The sequence below is a fragment of the Camelus bactrianus genome, chromosome 17 (genome assembly GCF_048773025.1).
Source record: "Camelus bactrianus isolate YW-2024 breed Bactrian camel chromosome 17, ASM4877302v1, whole genome shotgun sequence".
NCBI classification, from domain to species: Eukaryota; Metazoa; Chordata; class Mammalia; order Artiodactyla; family Camelidae; genus Camelus; species Camelus bactrianus.
The window spans coordinates 42,621,029-42,633,875 of record NC_133555.1 but is presented as its reverse complement, the minus strand read 5'-3'; the positions used below and the strand labels follow the sequence as shown (position 1 = coordinate 42,633,875).

The following is a 12,847-nucleotide window of genomic DNA, read 5'->3' as shown; positions in this document are numbered from 1 at the left end:
TTACATATTAAGTATGAGTTACATACTAAGCCTCCACGTTGCTTAGTAAGCACTCATTCCTATTTCCCTTTCTTTGTCTCTGTGCTGCATTCTGGATAATTTCTTTAGATCTACCTTCCCATTAATTACCTTGCCAACTTTGTCTATTCTGTCAGTCTATCTTGATTTTAATTTCAATTATTATCCTTTTTATTTTTAGAAATTTTATTTGATTCTTTTGGAAATCTCTTTGATCATTTTTAATATAAATTATTGTTGTTTTTGTTTTAATTTTTAAGATTGAGTCAAAATAAAATTATTTTTCCCATTGTTTACCACGAAATTTTGATCCCCATTAGTATATTAAAATACAGAAGACCTCGTGTCACGTGACCTTGCCGAAGGTGCAGATGGAGACATCTCCACTTTCTTCCTCTCATATTTTTATACTGTTGCCTTTCCTTGCTTCATTACAGTGGTTGGGCCCCCCTAGTACAAGGTCAAATGGAATGAGTAAGCGTGGCCATTTGTTACCTTGTTCTCCGTTGTGGAAAGAATGCATTCAGTATTTCACCACCAGTCGTGATGTTCACTGTAAGTTTTTCATAGATGCCCTTTTCAGATTAAGAGAGTTATTTTCTATTCTTAGTTTGCTGAGAGTTTTCAATTATAAATGGTTGTTACCAAACAATTTTTCTAAATCCATTAAAATGTTAAAATGATCATATGATATTTCTCATTTATTCTGTTAATATGGTGAGATTTTTCCAAATGCTAAATCAGTTTTGCATTCCTGGCCCGATCCCTACTTGGTAAAGATACAGTATTCTTTTTCTTTTTAATGTTGCTGGATTTCAGTTGCTGATGTTCTGTTAAGGATTTTTGCATCTATGACCATGAAGGATATTGGTCTAAAGTTTTCCTTTTTTAAAGTGTTTTCCTAGGTTTGGTATTAGGGTTGTGCTGGCCTTGTGAGGTAGGAATTATTCCTCCTTCCTCTATTTTTTGAAAGAGTTTATGTAAGATTGGTGTTATTTCTTTTTTTTAAATTGAACTGTAGTTGATTTACGATACTGTGTTAGTTTCAGGTGTAAAGCAAAATGGTTCCGTTTTTTTATATATATGTATATAGTCTCTTCAGATTCTTTTCCATTATGTTTATTATAAGATATTGAATATAGTTCCTTGTGCTATACAGGAAATCCTTGTTCTTTATCTATTTTTTGTATAGTAGTTTGTTGACTGCAAACTCCAATTTTATGCCCCTACTCACTTTCCCCTCTGGTAACCGTAAGTTTGTTTTCTGTGTCTGTGAGTCTGTTTCTGTTTAGTAAGTTCGTTTGTACTACTTTCTAGATTACACATATAAGTGATAATATTTGTCTTTCCTTGATCATTCTTTATAGTCTCCTGCTACTTCTCAATGTTTTAATACCTCTTCAGCATACAGAACATACTTAGTTTATCATCTTTGTTGATTTTTCCAGTCTCTAAAACCTTGGCAGGTACAATTCTGTGATTTCTTCCGGATTCTGATTCTTGGTGCCTAGTTTCTTTGCGTGTTTTGTAGTTTTTTGACCACTAGTTCCTGGTACTTTATCTGTGAAGAATTATTTGACGTCTGAATCAAAGACGAATTTCTCCAGAGTGAATTTGCATTTGACTCTATCAGGAACAGTGAGCCTGGAGTCAGCTTAAACTGAAATCTCCACTTGAGGTTTTCAGGCAACCTGCTCAGCGTGAACTCTGGCTGCCAGTGGTCTCCTGTCACAGTCACCATTTCACACCATCCCTAGGCTTTTGTTTTTCGCTTTCTACACCTCAGAGTCCGCAGAAACTGAAGTTCATGATTCCTGTGGTTCCTCTGGTGTCTTTAGATACAGCTGGCTTCAGAGCTCTCGTTACTTCTCTGGCTTCCTGCTTTGTCTTGGATTGCAGTCTTTGAGTGTTCCTTAATCTTCTGGTAGTTCCAGGTTGCATTTGAAAGATGAGTTCTGACTTACTCCTCATTTGTGTTTGTTTTCAGCAAGAGGCTCAGTTTGGGCATCTTGGCTTGTCTGTCCCCTCTAGTCACAGCGCTTGGTGCTCTGGGTGGCGGAGAGGCGTGGGTGGGATGCCATTACTGACCCGTGCCTTGTTTTCCAGCTCTCCGGGAGATGCTGCGTGACCACTCCTTTGTGGGCTGTGTGAATCCTCAGTGGGCCTTGGCACAACATCAGACCAAGTTATACCTTCTCAACACCACGAGACTTAGGTAAATCAGCGCGTACGTGGAAAAGGCAGGGCTCTTAGGGAGCGGTCCTTGAGGCACAGGCGGGAAAAGTGGGGAGAGCAAGATGATGTAGTTGGAAAGGGCCCTGGCTTTGGAGTCACACAGATGTGGTTTCACATCTGGGCTCAACCATTTCCCATTGATGTAACCGTGGACAAGTTACTTTCCTAACTTGCTTCTCAGATTTTCTCATCTGTAAATTTGGGGTATTACGACTTAACTTGCAGGATTTTGTAAAGATAAAATGACATGAGACGCCTAGGATTTGGTAGGTGCCCGGAGCTCAGTAAATGTTGGCTGCTGTGAACCGGGTGTGGAGGACTTGGTGCTGGTGGAGAATTCTAGCATCTGCGGGGTACAGCAGGGGGCTGGTAGGGGTGCAGGAGGAAGGAGACCTGATGCCTCCTTTCCGCCTGGCTTTGGGGATGTAGTGGAGGCCTGTTCCAGCCGCCAGAGAGCCAGCGGGGTTGATGAGCGCACGAAGGGTGAGCCCCGCAGTGCTGTTTGCCCAGCACTTAACCAGCACTTAGCCGGCGATGTCTCCACTGACTGTTTCCAGGGACCTTGGTGGATGGCTCCTGTCGAGTATAGAACCTACATTATGCATTTTTGAATCAGTAGTATGGATGAGAGGGTGCTGCCACCCGGCGTCCAGTGGACATTGTCACTTGTCCATCGTGGGACTGTTTCCCACTAAGCCTTGCTGTGGCCTCGCAGTGCTGCTTGGCCCTGTGAGTGGGGCGGCCTCCGTACATTGCTTAGAGTTGGCACACGGGATTAAAAACCCATTTCAACCCCCTAATCTGGAACCTGGCCCACTCCAGAAACTTAGTGCCAGCACACCTACCTGCGGGATGTTCGGGACTCCTTCCTCCTAGGCTTAAAAACCGTTTTGGTGCAGCTCTGCTCAGGGGCATCGTCTTTGCCTTGAGAACCTGGGGGCTTGCACGGTGAGCTGACGTCTACTGATTTGTTGGGGAATTTTGCTCCCCTTTTTTCTCTCCCAGTGCGTCTAAGAGCGTGATTTCCAAGGTGCCGCATCGCAGTTGTTCAGGTCCTTTATTTCACAGGTACAGATCCAAGCCAGTCCCAGAACCTCAGCTCCCGATACAGTGTGAACAGTTTCCCAAGGAGACGGTGAACCAGGTTGAGAGTGCAGTCTCTAGACTGAATTCCTGCCCTTCCCACTTTCCTGACTCTGCCCCGGGACGCGGCAGTCACTGCGTGGGTGTCTCAGTGTCCCTGCTGTAACGCACCCAGAGCTGACGCTTTCTCTCCTTTGATAAGGAAAAGAAGGCTTTAAACAGGACCACTGTGGTTCAGATCACTTTCACAGCCACTGAGTATCACTTCGATTCTGAGTTTTTGTAAGTAGTTCAGTGTATTGTATACTTCGCAGCTGCTTTTGGAACGTTGCCAGCCAGTGCATAAACCGTACACCAGAGTCGTCTCATTCTGCCTTATGTTCACTTCTCATTACATAGGCATCTCCCTCCCCTCCCTGTGAGTCCCATGTTTTTTAAATGGCGAGTTGTAGAAGAAGTGATTTATGGGATTCTTTTCAAGTGAGGAAAAGCTAAGCAAGCAAAAACTTAACCTTATCACTACTGGGTGTGAAAACCTTTCACAGCACCAGGGGGTGGGGACAGAGCATGGGTGGTGACAAGCCAGATGTAGTCCTAGTGCTCTGACCTGAGGCGGAGACCGGCCACCATAGCCCCGGCCGGGGCCCCCGCTGGAGGCCCGGCTCCTGGTGGAACAGGAAGTCCCGGTGGATGGTTAGAAAGGCCCCAAATGAGGCAGAACATCTCTGTCCCCTCCACGTGTCAGGTTCTCTCTCCCGTCTTGTCCCTCCTGCTTGGCTCTCAAGCATGGATTACTCAGCTCTTCCTTAACGTCACTTCGTTTTTATTTTCAGTGAAGAACTGTTCTACCAGATTCTCATTTATGATTTTGCCAATTTTGGTGTTCTGAGGTTCTCGGTAAGTTTATTTCCTGCTTCTCATTTCTGAAATTTCAACAGCTGGTCATTTCTGAAAATAATAGCTCTACCTTGATATCTTATTTGTGGTGTATTACATTTTTCTGTATGATTTGCCCATGGAGGTATCTTTATAATCCGGTTTTATACAAAGCAGAACAGTCATTTGGTAGCCAACTTAAATGTTTATTATTATTATAGAAATTGATACATATCTACTTAAGAAAACTGGGAAAGAGATAAAAATAGAAATAAACATTCTCTAGAGCCCATGACCCAAACACAACCCCAGCTAACAATTTTAATCCATTTCTTTCAAGACTCTGTCATTGCCCAATTTTAATTCAGAGTTAAAACCCTACTGCTTACCTATGTAGTTTCAGATCTTTTTATGTTTGAAATAGTCTACAGAAAGCCTTCTGGAATTTTTATTGGGACTATGTTGAATCTGTAGATCAATTTGGGGAGAAAATCTTTTATTACATTTATCACTTAATATATCAGTTTTTTTGATGCTATTGTAAATGGCATTTTTTTAAAAATTGCCAATTGTTGCTAGTATATATAAATAGAAGTGTTTTGGTACATTAATCTTGTATCTTGCAACCTTGTTAAACTCATTTATTGATTCTATCAAATTTTCTGCATAGATGATCATAGAATCTGTGACTAAAGACATTTTTATTCTTTCCTGTCCACTCTGAATGCCTCTTCCTTTCTCTTGCTTGATTGCACTGGCAAGGACCTTAGTACAAGGTTGAGCAGAAGTGGTGAGAATGGAAATCCTTCTCTTATTCCTGATCTCGGGGAAAGTGTTCAGTCTTTGACCATGAAGTACACTTTCTGCCGTAGGTAGGTAGGGTTTTGTCTGTGAACCTTATGAGATTGAGGAGGTTCCCTTCGATTCCTTGTGTGTTTGGGGTTTTTATTCAGGAATGGATGCTGAATTTTTTCAGGTGGTTTTTCTGCATCTGTTCAGATAATTGTATGGTTTTCCTTTTTTTGTTAATATAGTGAATTACATTGATTGATTTTCATATATTAAACCAGTCTTGCATTCCTGCAATGAACTCTGCTTGTACATGGCATATTGTGCTTTTTATATATTATTGGAATTGATTTGCCAAAATTTTGTTTCCAACTCTTCCATCTATATTCACGAATGATACTGGTTTGTAGGTTTCTTGTCTTTGTCTGGCTTTGGTATCAGGGTAATGCTGGCCTCAGAGAATGAGTTGGGAAATACTTCCTCCTTTTCTGTCTTCCAAAAAAGTTAGTGTAGAATTGTTTATTCCTTAAATGTTTGGTAGAATTCACCAGTGAAGCCATCCAGGCCTGGAGTGTCCCTCTTGGGAATATTTTTGACTAAAATTCAGTTTCTTTCATAGATATAAGAGCTGTTCATGTTAACTGTTTCTTCTTGAGTGAGCCTTAGTATTGGGTTTCTTTCAAGGAATTTGTCCATTTAGGTTTGAAGTCTATTGGCATAAAATTGTTCATAATTTTTATTACTATTTTGATGTCTGTAGCTCTGTGGTGATGTAGTCTCTCTCATTCCTAATACTGGTAATGGATGTCTTTTCCTTTTAACTCGATCATTCTGGCTGAAGGTTTGTGAATCTGATCTCAACTGACTTCAGGTTTCATTGATTTTTCTCTGTTGCTTTCTGATTTCCATTTCATTGATATCTGCTCTGATCTTTCCTTTCTTCTACTTATTTTAGGTTTAATTTGTTCTTCTGTTTGAGAAGCTGAGGTCCCTGCTCTGAGACCTTCCCTAGGGGGGGTGTCGCGTGCTCACCATCTCCCCAGGTGCTCCTTTGCCAGCTTCCTGCGCATTTTGATGAGTTGTTTTCATTTTCATTCAGTTCAAAATAGTTTCCCTTTTGATTTCTTCTTCGACCCTCACATTTTTTACAAGTATATTACTTAGTTTCTAATTACTTGAGGATTTTCCAGAGATCTGTTAATTGACTTCTAATTTAATTCCATTTTTGTCAGAGAACATATTTGAATCCTTTTATACTTATCGAGACTGGCTTGTTTTATGGCCCAGAATATGATCTGTGTTAGTAAATGTTCCATGTGCACTTGAAAAGAATTTGTATTCTGATCTTGTTGGGTAGAATGTTCTGTAATGGCAGGTATATCAAGTTAATAGTGAGGCTCAAGTCTTCTGTACCCTGATTTTCTGTCTACTTGTTCCATCAATTACCGGGGAAGGGGGCTTTGAAGCCTCCAAATGTAATTGTGTCTACTTCTCTTTCACGTTCTGTTTTATCCTTTTATATTTTAAAGCTCTGTTATTGAGTGCATAAACAGAATTGTTAGGTCTTTTTGTTCATTGACTCCTGTTATTATGAAAAAATAAGAACAGCATACTGTGGGTTTACAACATTTAGAAGTAAAATGTGTGACTACAGTAACAATGTCAGAAAGAGAAATGGAATGGAAGGCAATGTAGGCCATTTTTCACAATAGATTTCAATCTTCCTCATCAGATGGCTTACCTGAAATGTTATTCGCTTTACCCATAACTAAAGCAAGAGGGAGGGGAGCGTAAGGCAGTAGAAAGAAATGAACGATCTGCCTAATGATTTTTGTAGAAATAGGAAAGCTGCACAAAAGCAAAGGGCCTCCTCACTACCTCACTCTTCCCACCTGTTCCGTGGACTTTTGTCTGCCACATCTTCTCTGTTCAACTGGCCTTCTTTTGTGGAATTTCAGGTGTTTTCTTTGGGGGCTGGGGGATGAGTGTTAAATTTGTGGCTTCTCCCCTGCTGTTGTGATGATGATTTTGTGGGGAATCAGGCTTCGTTTGGATGCCCTGGTCTGCTCGCTGCTGAATGTCCTTGCTCCTTCCCAGGAGCCAGCATCGCTCTTTGACCTCGCCATGCTCGCCTTAGACAGTCCCGAGAGCGGCTGGACAGAGGAAGATGGTCCCAAAGAAGGACTTGCCGAATACATTGTTGAGTTTCTGAAGAAGAAGGCCGAGATGCTTGCGGACTACTTCTCTCTGGAGATTGATGAAGTGTGTGAGCTATTTTATGTCTCCATTGTATTCTTCAAATCAGAGTCAAGTTCTGTAGTTGGTCCAAGATGAGGGTGAGATGGCTGGGGCCCCTCTCAGAAGCAGCGTGTGCCTAGGTGACATTTTCTTCACTCCTCGTCTGCATTTCTAGGCCCACACTGCTCTGTCATCCACTGGTGCCCATTCCTGTTACCAGAGTGCAGGACCCCACCTGAGGGAGAGCGGAACCCCCCGATCCCCGCAGGCCATAGTGAATGAGGTTCTGCCTTGCCACTTGCTCCCCCTGTGTCTTCCTCTTATCCTGAGCTCTCTGGGGCTCGCCTTATGTGTTCTTTGGTTGGTGAGCAGATGCAAAGAAAAGGTGGTTCTGCTGCACATTAGGACAGAAAGCTCTTTTGAAGTGCTCAGCTCTCCTGCCCCCAGTGCCCAGCCTAGTGAAGCACCTGGTCTCCTGGAATGGCAGGTGTGAGGACCAGAGCTGGCGGAAGCACCAGGGAAGTGGAACTTGTTCAAACTAAACAGTAACAGCATTATTTCTTGTCCCTTTGTCCTGGCCTTTTTCCACAAGCAGGAAGGGAACCTGATTGGATTACCCCTTCTGATCGACAACTATGTGCCCCCTTTGGAGGGTCTGCCTATCTTCGTTCTCCGACTGGCCACCGAGGTGAGTAATGAAGCCAGTATGTGAGTGTGTGCTGGAGGGAGAGGGCACGCGGCCCCACCTTCACCTGGAATCACAAAGATGAAAAGGGTAAAACAGCCCAAGGCCCGTCTCCTCCTCCTCTGCCTCCTCCCCCAGCCGTATTCAGCAGTTCCAATTTATAGCTAAAATGCCTAAAAAGTCACATTGACTTTTTAAGTCTTTGATCTCCATTTAGAAATGAAGTGTGTTTAAAGCACATACCTACATTGATGTATTATATTCTCTTTGGACCAGGTGAATTGGGATGAAGAAAAGGAATGTTTTGAAAGCCTCAGTAAAGAATGTGCTCTGTTTTACTCCATCCGGAAGCAGTACGTATCCGAGGAGTCGACCCTCTCGAGCCAGCAGGTACCACAGTGATGCAGGTTGGCGCCCCCGGGCTGGGAGGGGCTCTTACACAACCTCAGATGATGAAACCTGCCCCTTTCTAAGGTCCTAGGGTTTCACTGCACGTGAGGTTTAAACACGGTGCTCAGCTCTTATTCATGAGTTTTATTTCCTTCTGAAATAATACCAGAAGGTGCCACTGCAGTGAGAAATGGGAGGCTGAGTTGGATTTTCCAGGGCTAGTGGGCCCAGATTTCCCATTGTTAGCCCGGACGCGTGTAGCCACCGCCTTCAGGGTCTGGGTCAGCCTCCCCAGTCCCTCCCAGCTCGTGCCTACTCCACATCTGACCACTGCATTGTCAGGAAAGCAGGGCTGGACTTAGGTCAGATCCCCAGCTCTTCTTACGGAAACTCAGCCTAACACAAAAGAGCCTTGGTTCCTTGGGTTCCGTGAGGTTTTCCATCACCAAGTATTTCGGAGGGTCTGGTTGGGTGGGGGAAGGGGCCTGAAATACTTCAGAGACGGTGCAGGTTCTGTGAGTCCCGTGACTTCTTTGGTTTCCCAGTGCATATAAAAGTTAGGTTTAGGTATACTGCATAGTCTGTTAAGTGCGCAGTAACATTATCTCTAAAAACACAATGCAGACCTTAATTAGAAAACAATGCTGTTAGAAAAGCGGCACCAATAGACTTGCTCGACGCAGGGTTGCCACAACCCCCCATCTCTCTGCGGTGGAGGCGGCAGGAGGGCACACTTTCCGGACAGTGCTGAGAGGATCTCATCGGATTGGAAACATTTACTTCAAGGGAAGGAAGGATGGATGAGAACGTATTTCCTCGTACATGAGGCAGCTAAGGCTTAGGTGTGGGAGAGGGAGGGTGGAGCACAGTCGTCATGTTTATTTTCATTTCTTACCTGTGGAGCTTTTTGGAAAGTAGAGCCACATTAAGACCCCAAAGTTAGTAGTCATTTAGGAAGGTACTTCCTGCGTCCGCCATGCCAAACCGCATTGTCAGGACCAGACATCGTGCTCAACCCTGCCTCAGTAAACACGCCAAGTGGAAACAGCTTTCACAGGGGAAAGGGCCACAAACTCGTGGGGGATTCTTTCCCACCACCTCATCTCCTGTGTGCAGGCCTGTAGGATCCCTGAGGTTGGCCTAGAAAGGATACTTCACAAGCATCAGGTCACACAGCCCACTGTAAACCACCGAGCCTTTCTAGGCCCAGTGCACATCACGCAGGAAACTGGTGTAGACGGTGATGTGAACGGTGAGGCCCATGACACCTAACTTGTCTCTTCCAGAGCGAAGTGCCTGGCTCCACTCCAAACCCCTGGAAGTGGACTGTGGAGCACGTTGTCTATAAAGCCTTCCGCTCACACCTTCTGCCTCCGAAACATTTCACAGAGGATGGAAATATCTTGCAGCTTGCTAACCTGCCCGATCTATACAAAGTCTTCGAGAGGTGTTAAATACGGTCACGAACGGACTCTGGGATGGGTGGTCCCTCCTTTGTGTCCTGACGTTCGTAGGGCTTAAGGTAGAAGACTCACGTCTGCCTTGTAACTAGTAGCACTCCTTCACGCATGGTGCATTGACTGTAAATAAATTGTCAGATGTGTCCTAACGTGATTCTTACTTAATTTCATTACTCTTGAAATTTTCCTAGATCTGTTTTCACCCAGTGTATACCTCACTATGTTGAAGAATCCCAAAAGGAGTTTGAAAGCCCCCTGGACATCCGCTAAGAATTCTAAAAAGGCCTTGAAGATTGGACAGATTGTGCTTTGATTTGATTCTTTCCATGTCCCGGTGAAATTCTAGCAATAGGTGATACTGTGTTGGGTCAAGTGCCTTTTAAAACAGATCTTGAACCTGTAAGAGGGTCTGATGACACTGACTATGGAAAAAGCTGAATTGACAGTTATTAATACCTTCAATAACCAAAGCTAAGTGATTTATTCTTAATGAAAAAAAACTTGAGAGAAGAAACTAGTCCTTTTGCAATCTATAACTAGCATGAATTTTAGACTAGCCCACGTTGCTAATGGCTATCAATACTGCCAGCTTAAGATAAATGAATTTCTAGGTATTCTTGTTTAAAGGATGTTGTAAAAATATAAGCTTAAACTATCAGTGCCATTGAAATAAGCTGCCTTAATATCAGCCTGTATTAATAGAAATGTGTGGTCAGCACAGCCTATAGTTCTGAGGTAAAATCCAGGTCACACGGCTCAATGAAGAAAGTTCTGTGGACTGTCTTACAAGAAGTGGAACCAGTCCATTTTGGAAAAGATCGGGACAGCAAAACAGACATTTTTTTTGTGTCAGAAAAGGGGCAAGATCGGGTTCTAACACTTAGAACTTCCCAAAAGCAGACGGGCCTCTCAGAGGTAAGATTCCACGAGCCTGGGAGGGGCACAGGTGAGTGACCGTGAGTCGGGAGGGAGAGGGGGTTCCGAGGTCTCACGAGCTGGACCAGACGTGGTCGTCCCAGCGGGGGGAGTGCTAGGATAAATCTGCGTTTAGAACCTGCCTCCCCACCACCCACTCCCACCCAGCACCTATTATTACTAGAAGGAAAATTTATAGGAAATCATCTCAGTTCAGGAGATTGGTTTCCATATTTTAAAAACAAAGGGCTAATTACTCTAAAGAAGGGAGTAATTATTAGAGATTTTATTCATATTTAAGTTAACTTTATTACCTAGTTTCAAGTCTAATTTTATCTTATCTTATGTGGCCTTGATTCATTAGCCTTTTCCCCAGTACTTTTTTTTTGTAAACACATTGAAGATATAATAATCATTTCCATAAAACCACCTTGACTCTGAGAGCAAAAGAGAATCACAAATACTGCAAAATGGATACTCAGTGATAAACTCCTCTTTAACCGGCACCTTTCAAGATGAAATTAAAATTCTTAAAAAATTCTACATTCCAGATTATTTTTCCTTAAGATTATTTTGTCTTGAGAGAAAAGACGAGGGGAGAGCTAGGGTGGGCATGATTGCTGCGATCTGTTTTAAAGGCTCCTCTGACAAAATGAATGTATCGGTAGCCAATTGTAGTCAGCAAAAGGGTGTGTTTAATAGACTCTTCAGGACCACTGCCCCCTGCCTGCCCTGCCCTCCCCCACCCTCGGGCTGGTCTGAGGTTTCATCCCACAAATAAGCAGCAGATGAAATACTTTACAAGGTACAGCACAGTTGATGTGAAGACTAAGAAGCCTGCTCTTACTTGAAGAGTAACAGGCCTGGGACTTCCCTGCCCCATGCAGTAAAGCAGGTTTTATATACACTCCCCCCCTATCTTTTTCTAACATTTTCTTATATAAATTTAAATATTTTACAAAAAAAGGCTTTTTCCTCCAAACATAGAAATTTGAGTGAAACATATACTCCCCACTTGTGCACTTGTTTCTTCTCTAAAATATAAATGTCATCTGATATCAAGGCTAAATGTCTTTTGACCACTGGAGATCGCTGAAGTCTGAACTGCACCATGGAGAAGGCACTTGTGTTTTCTGAGGTCTCCAGGAAGTATCTCAGTGAGCACAGAGTCGCTGGCCTCCAGAACCCGTGCCAAAGCCTCCGAGTGCCCAGTCGCTGAGGCAGCTGGGGAAAATGGTGAGTAAATGTGATTCTAAAATTAGGGAAATAATAAAAACAGCATGGACCAGTTCTTAACCTAGAATCAAACTACGGACAGAATCCGAAGTGTTCATTCATGAAGATTCAAACCTGTTTCATTCTCTCATAAATTATAAAATACAAAGGTGGCTATTTTAACAACAGAGCTCAAACAGTACTGGAAGGGGTCTGAGTCAGTGGACAAAAGGGCAGTCCCTCTGGGCAGGGGCCTCACGGAAGGGTGGCCTTCCTACTGCTGGGCCAGTAGTGCTGTCCTGTTGGCCTTCATCTTCTCCAGCCGCTTGGCCAGGTGGCTGTTGGTCATCTCCATCTCCTCAATCTTGTCCAGTGCCGTTCGTAACTGCAGACAGGAAGAGCTCGGTCACCTCAAGGGGCCAGAAATGAACATGGTGCTACTTTATTTTCCACCTTCTGGGAAACGGAGCACTGCCGGCCGTGACAGCCTTGCTCCCCATCCCACCGGCTCCTTTTTCAGTCAGGAGAGGTGGTACCCAACGGTGCAGAGTGTTAATCACAGAAAGGACATACAGAAGCTAGAGAAGTAGACCCGATCTAAAACGAAAGTAACAACTGTCCTTTTTTCTTATTATCTACTTGGCCAAAACATAGAAGTAAATGGCAGTCACCATGCAAGTCAAATACCAACACAGAAAAGCAAGTAAGCAACTCCGCTGCTACTGCACCAAGACCGGACCCAGGATGAAATCCCTTACGCAGCAAAGAATTTATTTCCAAAGGATTTTTTCTGTTTAGGAATGTATTCTGTGAAGCATAATAAAGTAAGTACCTCTCGTTGTAGCTTCCTCTTTTCTGCTTTCAGTTCATCCTCAACTTTCTCCGCATTCTCAGCAGCAGTTTTATATCTCAGCACCTGCCCCTCCAGGCGGTTAATCTGTAA

The 12,847-nt window shown here is 43.5% G+C and overlaps 2 protein-coding genes across 27 annotated transcripts in view; one reads left to right on the top strand and one right to left on the bottom strand.

Annotated features, from left to right (window-relative positions):
- Positions 1-9,923, top strand: part of MLH1 (mutL homolog 1) — a 45,056-nt gene extending 35,133 nt beyond the window's left edge. Inside the window, exons 14-20 of one of the 5 annotated variants that reach the window (XM_074345261.1) lie at positions 2,125-2,233; positions 3,259-3,321; positions 4,170-4,233; positions 7,099-7,263; positions 7,835-7,927; positions 8,201-8,314; positions 9,601-9,923. In XM_074345261.1, coding sequence (XP_074201362.1) covers positions 2,125-2,233; positions 3,259-3,321; positions 4,170-4,233; positions 7,099-7,263; positions 7,835-7,927; positions 8,201-8,314; positions 9,601-9,768 — 776 coding nt within the window. In that variant the 3' untranslated portion in view covers positions 9,769-9,923. Of the gene's footprint in view, positions 1-2,124; positions 2,234-3,258; positions 4,234-4,974; positions 5,085-7,098; positions 7,268-7,834; positions 7,928-8,200; positions 8,315-9,600 lie in introns of those variants that run through there. The other 4 variants (XR_012500100.1, XM_010945816.3, XM_074345262.1 and 1 more) reach the window with 4 other exon arrangements.
- A 1,438-nt stretch (positions 9,924-11,361) lies between these two features.
- Positions 11,362-12,847, bottom strand: part of LRRFIP2 (LRR binding FLII interacting protein 2) — a 100,226-nt gene continuing 98,740 nt past the window's right edge. For all 22 annotated transcript variants that reach the window (XM_074345263.1, XM_074345271.1, XM_074345269.1 and 19 more), the window contains 2 exons: positions 12,737-12,841; positions 11,362-12,289 (listed from right to left, as the gene is read on the bottom strand). In XM_074345263.1, coding sequence (XP_074201364.1) covers positions 12,179-12,289; positions 12,737-12,841 — 216 coding nt within the window. In that variant the 3' untranslated portion in view covers positions 11,362-12,178. The remainder of the gene's footprint in view (positions 12,290-12,736; positions 12,842-12,847) is intronic.